Below are 15,051 nucleotides of genomic sequence, written 5' to 3' on the forward strand. Positions count from 1 at the left end.
GTTGGCTAGGCTGATCTCAAACTCCTGACCTCAATTGATCAGCCGGCCTCAGCTTCCAAAAGTGCTGGGATTACAGGCATGAGCCACTGTGCCTGGCCAAAATGCATAGGCTTTAAAAAGGAAAAAGGTTGTGGAAACCTAGATGTTAAATTTAGGGTATCACATGGGTTGGAATATTTTATAATAAAATGCAAAATAGATATTGCATCCCCAAAATTATTTTTCCATGTTAAACTTCCTTTTTTGTTCCTTTGCCTGTGTTTTTCATACTTCCTGGAGTGCCCTCTTCAGGCCTCCACAGGTGGCCAGATAGCTCCTCTTAGGGCCCATGTCAGGCCTTTCCTCTGCTGAGGAACCTCTCAGTACGGCACACTGCAGTCTCATCCTGAGAATGCCCAGTGCTCGCTGTGTGTGACACTCTCGTTAGTTCACTTTCCCCTCATGTTTTCTGTCTCACCCACCCTCCAGTATATGACTGCAAACTCCCAGCCTAGTCTTACATCCTTCCTTCCCTTTACAGAACTTCTCAAGAGAATGGCCTTCGTTTCTCCGGATTAATTAATTCAGTGGATTTTTGTCAGGCACCCTACTTCCCGTCAAGTGCTATTCTCAGTGCTGGGATGTAGCAGTGAAGCATACAGAGATCAGATCTCTGCTCTGAGGCTTATATCCAAGTGAAGAACCGATCCCCTTGGGCTTCCTGCTTTTAGGAAGGGTGACTTTGGATGGAAGGAAGCTTTTATAGTCTGTGTGGGCAAATGGCCTGCAATGAACTGGGATGTTGGGAAAGCATTTCTTCTTGATCCAGTTAAAAATATAGGATCATTTCAGGTAGTGGTAAGTGCAGTGAAGACCCTAAAGCTGGTGATACGATCTGGAGTGAGTGCTAATTGGGGGATGGTGGGGATATGTACTCTAACTTAGGCGGTGCAGAAAAATTTCTCTTAAGAGGTGATATTTGAGCCTTGAGTGAAAAGGGGGAGTCAACCCTTAGGAAAATGCAGAGTCAGCATGTTTCACCCAAAGGGAACAGCAAGTGCAAAACCTCTAAGGAAATGAGTTTAGTGTTCTCAAACTTGGCTTGAACCTGGAGAATGTGGCTGGAGCAGAATAAACCAGGGAGAGGGTGGCGGTCAGTGGGCAGCAAAGGCCAGTTTGTCTAAGAGCAGAGTTACTCCAGTGCTGTCTGTGGGCCATCAGTCCTCAAGTAGTTACCAGCCTGGTATGTAGGAAGCAGTTTGACATTTCTGAGGCATCAAAACTTGTGATGATTTTAACAATTGATTTTTATTGTATTTCTAAAAACGCTTGGTCTGCAATGGATTCAAGGAGAGGAGACTGGTTCTCTACCAGAGGTATTTCAAGAAGTACTGATTTAGAGCCACGTAAGTCATAGCAGGAAGTTTCAGGAACGGCAGGGGCCCTGGGGTGGGGGACAGAAGTTTCAGTGGGGCAAACAATGATGAGAACCCTAACCCTAATCCTATTGGAGCAGTCGAGGGAGTCCCAATGTTGGCTTGGACCATGATATATAAGAGGAGATAGAAATGTTATATTTTGGAGACAAAAACAACAGGACCAACCGATGGACTGGATGAGTTCAGGTGGCAGTAAGTGGAAAAGAGGAATCAATGATACTAAGATTTTTGGCGTGAGCTGCTAGCACCATATGTTGAGTTGTTTCTTTCTTTTTTTTTTTTTTTGAGATGGAGTCTCGCTCTGTCACCCGGGCTGGAGTGCTGTGGCCGGATCTCAGCTCACTGCAAGCTCCGCCTCCCGGGTTCACGCCATTCTCCTGCCTCAGCCTCCCGGGTAGCTGAGACTACAGGTGCCGCCACCTCGCCCGGCTAGTTTTTTGTAGTTTTTAGTAGAGACGGGGTTTCACCGTGTTAGCCAGGATGGTCTCGATCTCCTGACCTCGTGATCCGCCCGTCTCGGCCTCCCAAAGTGCTGGGATTACAGGCTTGAGCCACCGCGTCCGGCGTTGAGTTGTTTCTTAATCAACCTTGGCATGGCTTCTTCCTCTGGCACCCTGTTGAGGCCTCTCCATCAGATTAACAGGCTTCCTGGTTTCACACCCAGCAGTTCAATCTTCCTCTTTCTTTACCTCTAGTATTTAGTTTTATTGACCATCCAGCTCTTTCACGCTAACCCTTTTTTTGAGATTATGTTTTTCTCAGCCTCTTACCTATGCTCTTAGTTTGCCTCTCACACCTATGACCATTCCTCTTCTCTGTCTCTTCAGAAATGCAGCCTGTCCAAAACCAAACATCAACACTGCCCGTGGCTTTCCCCGACACACACATTTCTGTAAATGGTACCATTGACACTGTTTTGTGTTATCCAGTCTGGAGACTTGGTGCTGTTTTTGATGCTTCTGTGTCAGAACAGATCCATCACCTGCCAGTTCTTCCTGTGTAAAAGTCTATTTCATCTTTCCACATCTTTCCATTCCACTGCCTCCTCCCTAGGTCAACCACATCGCTTTTGAACTACCCCGATGACCTCTTAGCCATTCTCCTCTCCCATCAATACAGTGCTGTTTTATCACCAATCCCTAAGCTCAGCTCTAATCTTGTCCTTTCCTTGCTTTGTACATAGGAGTGGGTTCCCAATAAATAATTTTGGGATTGATCCGTAAATATTATAACTAGCTTTTCTCTATCCAAGACAAGGTAGAAGAGTAACCGGGTGTGGAGAAAAATTGTTTCCTATCTGTTTCTATTTACTGCCCTTGTTGTTACTGCGGGAGCAAGTTTTTCCCAAATTTTATTTGTTTTTCAATGTTTACTATTAAGGATTCAGTCAGTGTTTTTTGGGATGTACATCTAAGTCATGTATACTGTGTTATATCTGTTTGTCCATGACAGGCCCTAAGTCATGGTATTGTTAATGAGACAATAGTCTGCGAAAAATACAAAAGCCTACCCTTTATAAAAGGACAAAAGAAGAATGTTTTACCACTGTCATTCCTTTTCCCCTCTGGGTCTTTCAAGAGGAATGTGGGAGCCAGAGAGCCCCCTTTGTCTGCCTTCATTAAAATGAAGCACAGACAGCTGCAGCTGGCACACACAACAGGCTGTGGCAAGTGGAATCCTTGGCTTCCTGCATTTGCAGTAAAATTTAGATGTCATTTGGGTGTAGTGTATACCGTCATGAAACATCTAGGACATGTTCAGTGTTGAACATAAACTTTCTTCACTCATTATATGACAGTTACAGGATATGATGACCTTAGCCGATAATCAAATATCCTTCTCAAAATTTCTCCCTCACAGAGCTAGAAGCATAATGAATGTGGTTGGTGCTGTCAACCATCCAGACACCAATTCCTGGGCCTCCTGATAAAGGGGCATTGTTTGCAGGGAGTCTTTGAGCTTTTCCTGCTTCTGTTAATGATTTAATTAACAACAGGAAGTACATGGAATGGAATAAAATTGTAAATAGTATCTCTGACATAGTTATATACTTCATCCTTTTAGAAAAATCACAACATAAAGACAGTATACATGGAAACATTGTATTTGTTGCAGGGTACAGCGTTTTTTTCCTTGTCAAATCTAAATTCTAAGTCCAATCGTAATCTTACATTTATCTAGTGCCTGTCAAAGGATCTGATCTTATGTAATCCTCATCACCAACCCCAACAGGACAGGAGGTCTTTTATCAACAAGGAAACATTACTGACCCGCTTCAGGTTAACTGAAGGATTCTGGACCAGATTTTTTAGGTCTGAACTAATGTAATATGATAAACAAGAAATAATTGATTTAACTATATAGCATGTGACAAAAATCAGAATTTTAGAACTCTTAGTGGGCTAGAGATATTACTTTGCTTCAGTTAGATTTTTTAAAATTTGGCCAATTGAGCTGATAATCTAGTTTTTTTTTTTTTTTTTTGAGGCAGAGTCTCGCTCTGTCGCCCAGGCTGGAGTGCTGTGGCCGGATCTCAGCTCACTGCAAGCGCCGCCTCCTGGGTTCACGCCATTCTCCTGCCTCAGCCTCCCGAGTAGCTGGGATTATAGGCGCCCGCCACCTCGCCCGGCTAGTTTTTTTTATTTTTTAGTAGAGACGGGGTTTCACCGTGTTAGCCAGGATGGTCTCGATCTCCAGACCTTGTGATCCGCCCGTCTCAGCCTCCCAAAGTGCTGGGATTACAGGCTTGAGCCACCACGCCCGGCCGATAATCTAGTTTTTTAAGGCCTAGTCTCAGCATTTTTAATGACTTTTTTTCATGCTATGGGCTTTCTTTCATGGATCAGTTTTCTGAACTAATCTAGTTGAATTGAATGTGCAAGGGAATGAACAAAAACAACTATCTTCACAATCCTATTCTTTACAAAGGTTCGAAGGACTTTTTTCAAAGGCCATGGATATAGAAAATTCAAAAGAAACCACAGGTAAATGTGTAGGCTGTGAGAAGAAACACAAAAGGTAACTGGTCAAATGCCATTTTGGGAGGGATAAAAGGAAGGTTAAAGAGCAACTGAAGGTTCTTTTTTTCTATTGAGAAATCACGAAAACCCTGTTAAGTGATGGAGTCCTCAGCCTATCTTCTGTTCTGTGCAGCCTCACCTGCAGCCCTGCCTCTGTGATTTCAAAGCCTACTTCCTACTTTCTCAGTATGTATCTGTCTTTTGTAGCTGATGCCTGGTATTCCATAAGAAGTGAGACTTTGCTGTATCTTTGACCTTCATGCAATTAACTTTAAACCTGCTGTGCATAATTAATTATATGAGAGAGAGAACAAGGTGCTACCGCAGCTGATAGAAAACTGTAGAAACATCATTTCATGCCATGCATGGAGATTAAGGGTTATGAAAGGACTGCATTTATAGATATTTAAGTTAAAAGAGTCTCTTCTCAATTTAGTCTTCTCTCTCTGCCTAGGTCAGACGTTTTGGTAGAGTGTTCCATTTCAGCGCACTGCATGCTGTACTGGGTTTTGTTGAGGGTTTTCTGCTCTGTGTGTTCCTTCGTATTGAGGACAGTGAAAAGCAAGGGAGTCCAGTGTATTCACTCTGCACCCCCTACCCAGCTCAGGGCCTGTGCAAAGTGAATATGGGTGGAGGAAGGAGTGGTCAGGTGAGTCTTGCAAGTTGATATGCTGCAGATGGGTTTCAGTGCAGCATTGCTTACTCTGTCACTTTGGGCAAAGGGAAAAGTCTATGAACTGGCTGTGTGGTAGATTGTGAATTCATCTCAATTGTTTTGTATCAATGTGTCCCTGGAGAAAATAGATGTCTGTGAGTGAGCCCTAGACTTCAGAGCTAAATTTAATAGTAGGTAAGTCTATGCCCTGATTTTTCCTGTCCCTAGAATCCATCTTACAACAACTTAGTTCCTGCTTTAGAGATGTAGTGCTCTCTGCTTCATAGCTGGGGGAACATCTTTTTTTTTTTTTTTTTCTGAGACGGAGTTTCGCTCTTGTCACCTAGGCTGGAGTACAATGGCGCACTCTTGGCTCACCGCAACTTCCGCCTCCCAGGTTCAAGCAATTCTGTTCAAGCAATACTCAACCTCCTGAGTATCTGGGATTACAGGCATGCACCACCACGCCCAGCTAATTTTGTATTTTTAGCAGAGATGGGGTTTCTCCATATTGGTCAGGCTGGTCTTGAACTCCCGACCTCAGGTGATCCGCCCACCTCGGCCTGCCAAAGTGCTGGGATTACAAGCATGAGCCGCAGTGCCTGGTCTCTTGGCAGGCTCTTGGAAGCCCCAGGGGAAGTCCTGTGGATTTGACAGCATCTAAGATGGGGGGTGGGACTGACTCAATTGAAGCAGTTTCAAGAAGCCGCTCCTTTCAGTGATAGCAACAATGAGTGTCTTGTTGTATCCTCTGGAGTCCCTGTGAGGGGCAGCCATGTCTCAGAGATGCTATTAGCATCCAGGCAGCATGCCACAGAAGTGAAAGATTTCATCTGGACTTCTGGAAACTGGCAGCAGGGCAAAGCGACTGCTGATACTGGCCACTCAGTGCCAGAGACGGTGTCTGTGTACAGGAAGATCTGCCTCACTGCCTCTAAGTTGCTCTAAATTGCTCCAGAAGACAGCCGTATAGGCTGTGTATAACTTGTTTGGGTATGGCATAGAGAGACACAAATGGATCATTTTCGATTTCTCTTAGTGAGCAACTCTTCCTTTCATAAGGGTATTTTGTTTTCGATTGGCTTTGTACTTTGGAAATTCCACTTGAGCCTGAGTAAAAAATGATCTTATTCCCAATAAAGACATGATAGCAAAGACACAAGTGTTTGCCTGGGAATTATTTTACATGAAGTTGTGCTTTGCTTATTTCTTACAGAACTATGGTACAGCCCTTTGTCTTGTATTAGAGAGAGAGGTTTTAAAAGCAAGACAGGAGCCTTGGCTTCTATATAAATTGTGCATATTACTACTTGACACACCATCTTGACCAAGGCCCAGCCTCATCTTAATCTTTGAAAATGCCTGTCTTTCAAGATCCCACAGTTTCTGCCCTTCCTGCCTTCCATCATTATTTTGTAAACACTTGCTAGGTAACACCACCTCTTTGATTTCAGACTGCCTGGGTTAGGTGTTTAACATACCAGACTTGCTTTGTCCTCTGAAAAAATAGAAATAATTTTGGTACTGTTTTCTTTTCAAGATTGTTTTAAAAATTAGATTAGATGATACTTGCAATTGTTTAGTACCATACCTGACACGTACGTGCTTCAGAATATTATTTAGAACAAGGCCCAGTTCCTGCCATTTTGGAGTTTATAGCCTGATAAGAGAAGCAGATGAGTCAATAAATGATTGGGCTCAATATGTGATGAGTTATATAATTCATTCATTAGCAGACGTATACTGAGCCCCTGGTATGTGACGGGCAGTGTTGTAGAGATAATGCAGTGAACCAAATGGATAAGCTGCCTGCTTTTGTGAGGCTTACTCTTGACCAGCAGTATAATAGAATTGTGCAGAGGGGTGCCCTGGAAACAGGATTATCAGACTGGGATGGGGATGGAAGGACTGATTTATGTATCAGAGGAGCCCCCGCTGGAGGAAGTGAGCCTTGTGTTTTCAACACTGAGTGGATATATGTTGAGCCAAAGGAGCCAAATACAAAAGCATGTATACTAAAAGATTTCATTTGCAAAAAGTACAAAAGAAGCATGGTAATAGAAATTCCATGGTAATGGAAAACAGAAGAGCAGTTACCTTTGGACAGAGGTTATTGATTGGCAAGAGTCAGAGTGGAAATGCCTGGCGCATCTATATCTTGGTAAGTAAACACAGAGCTGTACTCGCTTATGATTAACTCAGTTTATGTTACGTATGTTAAGAAATTTTAATGGCAATAATGAATGGGCTTATCTGGGTAAAAACAGAGGGAAGGAATAGGAAAGGCTGGGGCAAGGGTGCTGTGTTCCGGTGCGGTAAGTCGTCCTCTCTGCTTGGGTTGGAAGGATGCACATGGGGATGAAGGTAGGGTGACAGCGACAAGCGTCTGTAGATTCAGGCTGCTATGAGAGAAAAGGCTTTTTTTCCCCAGGTGTTGGTCATGAAGCATTTTTGCTTAAGAATGTAGAGTGGCACAGTAGAAACGGACTTTGGTTTGAATTGCTTGCCTCTGAACTTCTGTCTGATCTTAGCATCCTTCAGATGGGCTTCGGGGAGGATTACGTGGAATAGTGGATGTCGAGTGCAGTGTCTGACCTGTACCTGTGTTTAATAAATACATAACAGAGTTAAAAGTATGTGTGTAGCGGGGGCAGTATTTAATTAATTGTAATTTTAATACTTGCTCAAAATAAAAAACTAGCGTGACTTCAATATGTAGAAAAGTGCTTGCTTATCTGAAACTTTTGATCCCTTAGTTGAATAATGATTTTTATGTAATTATAGCTTAATATTATATTAAAAGTATTGATTATTTTCCCTGTACTCATTAAGCCATTATAAGCATTTGGGAAGTGTAAAAATAGCCAAAGAATTTCTCTTTCAGTCAGGCTAATATTTGGCAAAAGTTGTATGAGGGATGAACAACTAAGTATGTCAAGTTTCTCATCTTTTCTGAAAGGTTTGAGTGTGTGGGAAGGAAAGTGAGAAGGAAGCAGAGAAATTAGTAGGATTTTTTAAAAATGAAATTACTGCTTTTGAAATATTAAACATCAAATTATAGGTATGATAAATACCTTTTGGGGTTATAATGTGTTAGTGTAATCAGCTCCTTATTAGCTTTTAAACTGTCACAGGAGAAGTTCCTTTTAATCAATAATAAGCCAAGTTCATTCAGACTCTTTTGACAATGATTACTAGTCTCCGACTTATTTTAGGCTTTCCAGATTATCTCTTTTAAACAACTCTCACCCTGTTTTACCGTACCTCTCTGGAGAATCTCTCGTTTTCTGGGAATGGCTTTGCATTGACTGCCTAGAACACACACTATTCTGCGTTTTTACACCTTGAATCTCTCAGTTGGATCTGTTCTCTGTTTTAGGAGCGAGCGAGCCCGCTGGATAACTGCCCTGGGACACAGCAGCGGGAAGCCGCCTGCAGACCGAACCTGTAAGTTCTCTCAAGGGGAAGCCCACTTGGGAACATGGACAGGCTCTGCCCCCTGCTGGACGCTAGGTTGCTAATGAGTTACACTCAATACTCAGGCCTAAGTTTCCTCCAAGGCTTCCTTCCTTCTGCTTTACACCGGAAGTGTGTGGTCCTTGCTTTAGAAGTCAAGGGGTCTGAATTCAAATCCGAGGTGCATTTCTTTGTTGCATTAACATGGCAAATCATTGCTTAGCGTTACAGAGCCTATTTAACCCCATCTGCAAGTCGGTTACACCATTGTGTACAACACGGGGTTATTGTGAAGATTAAGTTAAATAATCTATGTTAAAAGCCCTACTTGAACTGTAAAGCTCTTAAATTTTTAGCTGTTGTCAATGGGCAATAGTTGATAATGTTTAAGCCTTCTCTGTACTGACAGTCTAGATTTAAGCTGGAAAGTATTTTTAATCTAAAAGAAAATTACTTCACAATTCTTTTCGATCTTCTAAGAAAGTGTGTTTCATTATTCTAGAGAATTAGAAACTAGTGCAGTAAAGGGTGATGGTGTGTGCCTATTAGCTTCCTAACTGATTCTGTGATTCCTTAGATTGTTACAGTTGCAAGGTCAAATCCACAGAATTAGGACAAAACGTCACTATCCTGGAACACTCAAAAATTATAGCTTTAAGCTTAGATTAAAAGCCAAAATGACTGGTTTGAAAGTTCCCTAAAATCAAGCTTTGTATGAAAAAGCAAATTAAGAAGTCACATGTCAGCATTTCTGAGGAGCTCTAACATGTCTTCTCAGCTTTTGGTTGGAGCTCATTTTATTTTTAAACTTTTTTTTTGGAAGCTTTCATGTGCTGCTGTTGGGATGGGGAGACCCACTCTGATGAGAGCCAGGAGAACTGTGTCTATTGCAGATTTTGCATGGCCTTGGCACATCAGCAACTCTTTCATGGCTCAGTTTCCCTAATGCAAAATGGCTGTTTTCTGCTCCATTGTGTGACATGACTAATGACTCCTGATCAACCTGTTATTGAGGGGATTCATGCATCATAAAAGGCCTCGCAAATCTGAGCTTCTAAAATTCTAAAGCATATAGCCAAGCAAGGGAGCTGCTAGAAAAGATGTTCTGCTTTTTGTTAGAAGCCCAACTTGTTTCTCTCAATGCTGGGCCTGAATTGCAGAGAAAAATGAATAAGTGTACACTATTGGATTGCACATGTTTTTTCTCTGCTACTGGAAACTGAGTATGGCCTCTTTCTGCCGCAGCACTGACGCAGGTGGAAATCGTTAGGTCATTTACTGCCAAGCAGCCAGATGAACTCTCCCTGCAGGTGGCTGACGTCGTCCTCATCTATCAACGTGTCAGCGATGGTGAGTGGGAACGTTCTTATGGGGCAGTCGTGGTCCAGGATGCAGAGGGCTATAGACCCGAGGAGTGTCATTTTGTCATCATTGCCCATATTCCAAATCTTGACATGTTAACGTTTGAGATCACATACATGTACTGTCTTCTCATCTCTAAGGCTAATTTTGCTGCTTCTCTGTTCTTACTCCTTTTCTCTTCCCCAAGACTTTATTTCCTAAATCAGAGGTGTAAAGATGACTTGGAGAAGTGTTTTGGGGACTTTGAAACATTTGCCTCTTCCCTTTATGTGCTTTCCCTTCAGCTTTCTCATGTGCACCTGCCTCAGCTATCTACACTCCACGATTGATCTAATTTGGTTTTGAATGTAGATGCAATCATATGGTTTGTTATTCAAAAGGAAACCATGAAGTTTTCTTTTTTCCTCAGTCCCCCAGTGACCTAGTTCTCATATCCAAATATTCATCCTTTCAAAAGTATTGTTCTTCCTGCTATCCTTACCCAAAGCCTCTCCTTTCCCAGCTCAGCCCAGGTTCAAATACTCTCAGCCTTCTCACTTAAGGGCCTCTGCTCATGTCCTTTCCCTGCCATGTCATCCACTCCGCCTTGAAACCTGTCCCTGTCTCACTTTCTCTTCTCACCATAGCATCTAGCCTGGGGAGGATGCTGCCTCTCAGCTTTTTCATATCCTCCTTGGAGCCTGGCACACTCCAAATACTTGTTTGATGTGGACTCTCTTCTTTTTGACAGGCTGGTATGAGGGGGAACGACTGCGAGATGGAGAAAGAGGATGGTTTCCTATGGAATGTGCCAAGGAGATAACGTGTCAAGCTACAATTGATAAGAATGTGGAGAGAATGGGACGCTTGCTAGGACTGGAGACCAACGTGTAGTCTGTTAGGTGGTCTTTTGTTACTGCAAGATTTGCACGACACTTACCGGGCTGGTTGGTTCTGGGCTAGTTTTATTGTTAATTTTATCACAGCCTATTTAATTAAAAGAATGAAAACACTTGCCTTTCAGCTTGCCAGGTTGTTCTGCTCTCTCATGAGAAGAACTTGGATACAGTGAGTTTGCACAGCTCAGTTGTTACCTAACCACACACCTGCAGACCTCCTGAGGTACCCAGAATAGCTGAGCAGTTCACTTCAGGGATCAGGTCATCTCTGCTCCTCCTAGTTTCACCATGTTCTGGCAATGAAAAGCACATATTATATCCTGGTTTTCTCCATCCTTGCTTTACTAAGGTTACTGTCTCTCTTTAAACATCCTTGTATGGTTCTCCCACTATTAGCAAGATTTTATATCTGTAAAGAATGTCCAGTTTTGTAAATATTTCCCTGCTTTTTTTTTTTTCTTCTTTTTTTACATCTGATTCTAATGCTTTGTTAACTTCAAAAGGAACTGGTAGAGTTCAGATGAGCTGTTCTGTTTTTCTAAACCTCTTCCCAGGAAAGGGACAATGACACTTGAATTTTTGTCACCTTTTTCCTCATTAGAAGGAAAGTAGAAAGCCTTACTTTAGGATTTTTTAAAAAAAATCCATCTCACCCCATATTGGTCTTAAATAAGTATAGACTAATTAACCAAAGCTACCTTTAACAATGTAGAATTTAGATGGTTTCACATATGTGAGAAAATCCTGAATATAGGACAGGGGTCCTACTTTTTTTCCCCCACCTCTGTCGCCCAGGCTAGAGTATAGTGGTGTGATCTTGGCCCACTGCAACCTCTGCTTCCTGGGTTCAAGTGATTCTCCTGCCTCAGCCTCCCAAGTAGCTAGGAATGTTAAGAGTACGCCACCACGCCCAGCTAATTTTTTTATTTTTAGTAGAGACAGGTTTCACCATGTGGGCCAGGCTGGTCTCTAACTCCTGCCCTCAAGTGATCCACCCGCCTCAGCCTCCCAAAGTGCTGGGATTACAGGCGTGAGCCACCGTACCCAACCCACTTTCTTAAAAAAAAAAAAAAAAAAAAAATTCCCCAAATGAGCTGATAAAAAACTGACGTGAGGCTGCTTTGCCTTCAATAATACCTGGTTTTCAGCTGTTCCAACTCGTTTCCAAATAGAAATTAGCTGGAACACACTACAGTAATCTCAAGGAAGGGAAAATCAGGCCTTAAAAGATATCAAGAAGTCAGCATGGTACCCAATTGAAACCTTTTGACCTTAGTGGGAATTCATTCTATTTGCACTAAAAGCCTTAACTTGCAGTATCCAGAGTCACTCTTAACTGTTAAGTTTCTGTAGAACCTTTTCCACTAGTGCAGAGAGAGAAAGGTTATTTTAATAGTTTCATGGAGATGATGAAGAATGGGAGATTAAGAGTGGGGAAATGATTTTTACTGGCAGCTATATTCCCTATTTTCTTTAACAAAGGGATAAAACCTGGCAAAGTATACATTATTGGAGGACTCAAAACTGTATGTGACATGTCCCAACTACTGTCTGCTAACTAGTTATCCAAATTGTAAAGCTACAGAAACCCAGTTGAGGGGTAAGTGTGCCTGACTCACACAGCCTGCACCCTGCCACCTCAGCAATGAGCCAGTGTGGGGCACTGGGGACTTCTAACCCTTGAATTGCTCTTTTTGACCTGTGCATACATTCTAATTGTAAAATTTTAGACCGTGAGTACCTTGAGATCTGAGCAACTGTGTTAGTGAAGTAACAGCAGTGGGCCACAGTGAAAGATGTGTTGGGGTTTTCAAAACAAAAATTCTGTCTCCTCTTTAATGTCACAGCCATTTTAAAGGAGAGGCTAACAAGTTGTAATATAATCTGTCATGTTTTATTTAGGAAGGAAGGCAAATTTGTGCTTGCATGGGGATCATTTTGTATTATTTTTGCTAATACCCAGTTGAAGCTAAAAAGCAATTATATGAATCCTGTGAGTTAATTTATAAGAATGTTAAACAGCTTTGGAAATACGTGCATCTTATGAATCATAGCCTTATTTAGCAAGATCAATGCTGTGTATTAAAGTGTTGTTTTATGGCAAGTATTTAACACAGTGTTTGATTTCAGCTGTGAATTGTCTTAACACAGTTTTTACAAACCTAGTTGTTTCTATGAACACCTGCTCTGAATTGTACATTGACTTCATTACTAAAGAACAAAAATGTTCATTTTTGTCCCAGTAAATTGAGACTGCTTGTATACTTTCAGAAAAATGTGAATTTATAAAGATTTTGTAGATACTTGGCCTTTTGTGCTGGTGTGGTTTATTTTACTCTAGGTTGTTTTCAGTTAAGTATACAGTTTCCTGGATTTTTGGCCAAGTCAGAGCTCTATTTAAAAGGTATCTGTAGCTAACATTTCAGGGGACTAATGTTTTCTCTTTGGGTACATGCTGGCATCAGCTGCCCTAGAAGACCAGAACATTTTTAAGAGATGGGTTGTGCTGTTTCTTCTCGTAGTTGGCATAAACCTGCAGGACTAAATCGCTTCTCTTACATAGTGCACAGTTCCCTGATCCCCTGGGGCATATCCTACCATTCATTTGGTCACCTCATATCTGAACCTTTGTGTTTGTGAAATTCTGCCACCTTGTGAGCCTTGGTAGAAGTAAAAAAATGACCTCTTTGACATTAGTTTTTTATTGCTGCATAACAACAAATTACCACACACTTAGTGGCATAAAACAATACCCATTTAATATCTCAGTTCTGTAGTCAGAAGTCTAGAATAGCATGGGTGGGTTCTCTGCTTAAGAGTTTCACAAGGCTGTAAGTGTTGGCTGGCTGCTTTCTCATCTAGAGCTTGGTGTCTTCTTTCAAGTTCATTTCTGTTATTGGCAGGATTTACGTCCTTGCTGTTGCTGAGCTGAGGTCCTTGTTTGCTTGCTGGCTGACAGCTAGGGGCTGCTCACAGCTTCTAGAGGACCTTCATAGCCTCACCACAGCCTCCTTCTATCTTCAAGGCAGCAGTGGCATGTTAACTCCTTTTCTCACTTGGAATCTGTTTGACTCCCTCTTAGGCTACCAGTGGGAGAAAACTACTCTGCTTTTAAATAACTTACATAATTAGGTTAGACTTATAAGTGCCTTATGACTAACTCAAAATCAAATGATTTGGGGTCTTAATTACATCTGCTAAATTCCTATGCCATGCAATATGAAAGAATTACGGATGTAGTATCGGGGAGGGAGATTGGGGGACATCCTAGATTTCTGCCTGTAACACCTATAAAACCTTAAGATGCTTGAGGCTTAGAGTTTCCAGCATCTCTTGCAGCTAAGATACAGCTAGCTATGTGATAGGAAACAGCAATCAACTACCTCTATCTTAGAATACACCAATCAAAGGCTTCTTTCCTGGATTTTCACTCAAGCTAGTGATGGAAGAGGAAGGAGATAGGGAATACCATCCCTGGAAGTAGCAGGATGCATCCTCCTCTTTGCTCCATCCCCTATCCCAAATCACTGCTGCATTTTTCCTAGGCTTTGGCAAGCACCAGAGAGGCAGAGCTACTTGGTGGACTTACAGTGCTAAAAAATAATCCAGGTCACTGTTCAGTACCATTAATAACACTTCTCATGGATTTGGTCCCTAAAGGGCTTATTCTGATGTGGGAGTATGAATCTGAAATATCTAAAGCTTTGCTTTCTGGGTTTCTAGTATATTAAAGTCCTGGTAGAAGAAAACACATCCTGTCTCTGAAAGAAACAAGCATTGTCAGAACTAAGAGTTCTGTTATTTCTAAAAGCAAATTATCAAAGTTTCAGTAAACACTGAGACATGGCATTGTGATCCAGAAAAAAACACAGGGACTCTATATCATCAAATACATGATGTCTACAGAATCATCAGATATAGACATTAAAATACTTAGCACTGCTGTTTACGGAGATAAAGCCAGAACTGAACTACATAAAGTTGCATAACAGAAGGAAAAAACCTAGAAATTATGGAACTGGGTTTAATGCCAGCTTAGATAAGAGTTAAAAGAGATACTGGGGAATGGGAAGAGAGGCTAGAAGATTCTACCCCTAAGGAAGCATGGAGAGAAGAGACCTGGAGAATGTAGGGATTTAATCGGAATCCCAGAGGAGAGCGGAGAGAGAAAGCAGCATTGGCAAGGGGACTGGACCTTTATAACCCTGTTCTGAACAGATATGGGAGGCAGACTGTCCCCAGGAAAAGAGAGAGGTCTCAGG

The 15,051-nt window shown here is 41.9% G+C and overlaps 1 protein-coding gene across 3 annotated transcripts in view; it reads left to right on the forward strand.

Annotated features, from left to right (window-relative positions):
- Nucleotides 1-13,096, forward strand: part of ARHGEF26 (Rho guanine nucleotide exchange factor (GEF) 26) — a 138,933-nt gene extending 125,837 nt beyond the window's left edge. For 2 of the 3 annotated variants that reach the window (XM_011958981.1, XM_011958980.1), the window contains exons 13-15: nucleotides 8,473-8,540; nucleotides 9,795-9,899; nucleotides 10,642-13,096. In XM_011958981.1, coding sequence (XP_011814371.1) covers nucleotides 8,473-8,540; nucleotides 9,795-9,899; nucleotides 10,642-10,784 — 316 coding nt within the window. In that variant the 3' untranslated portion in view covers nucleotides 10,785-13,096. The remainder of the gene's footprint in view (nucleotides 1-8,472; nucleotides 8,541-9,794; nucleotides 9,900-10,641) is intronic. The other variant, XM_011958982.1, reaches the window with a different exon arrangement.
- Nucleotides 13,097-15,051: the final 1,955 nt, after the last annotated feature.

The sequence above is a fragment of the Colobus angolensis genome, unplaced genomic scaffold, assembly GCF_000951035.1.
Source record: "Colobus angolensis palliatus isolate OR3802 unplaced genomic scaffold, Cang.pa_1.0 Scaffold48, whole genome shotgun sequence".
NCBI classification, from domain to species: domain Eukaryota; kingdom Metazoa; phylum Chordata; class Mammalia; order Primates; family Cercopithecidae; genus Colobus; species Colobus angolensis.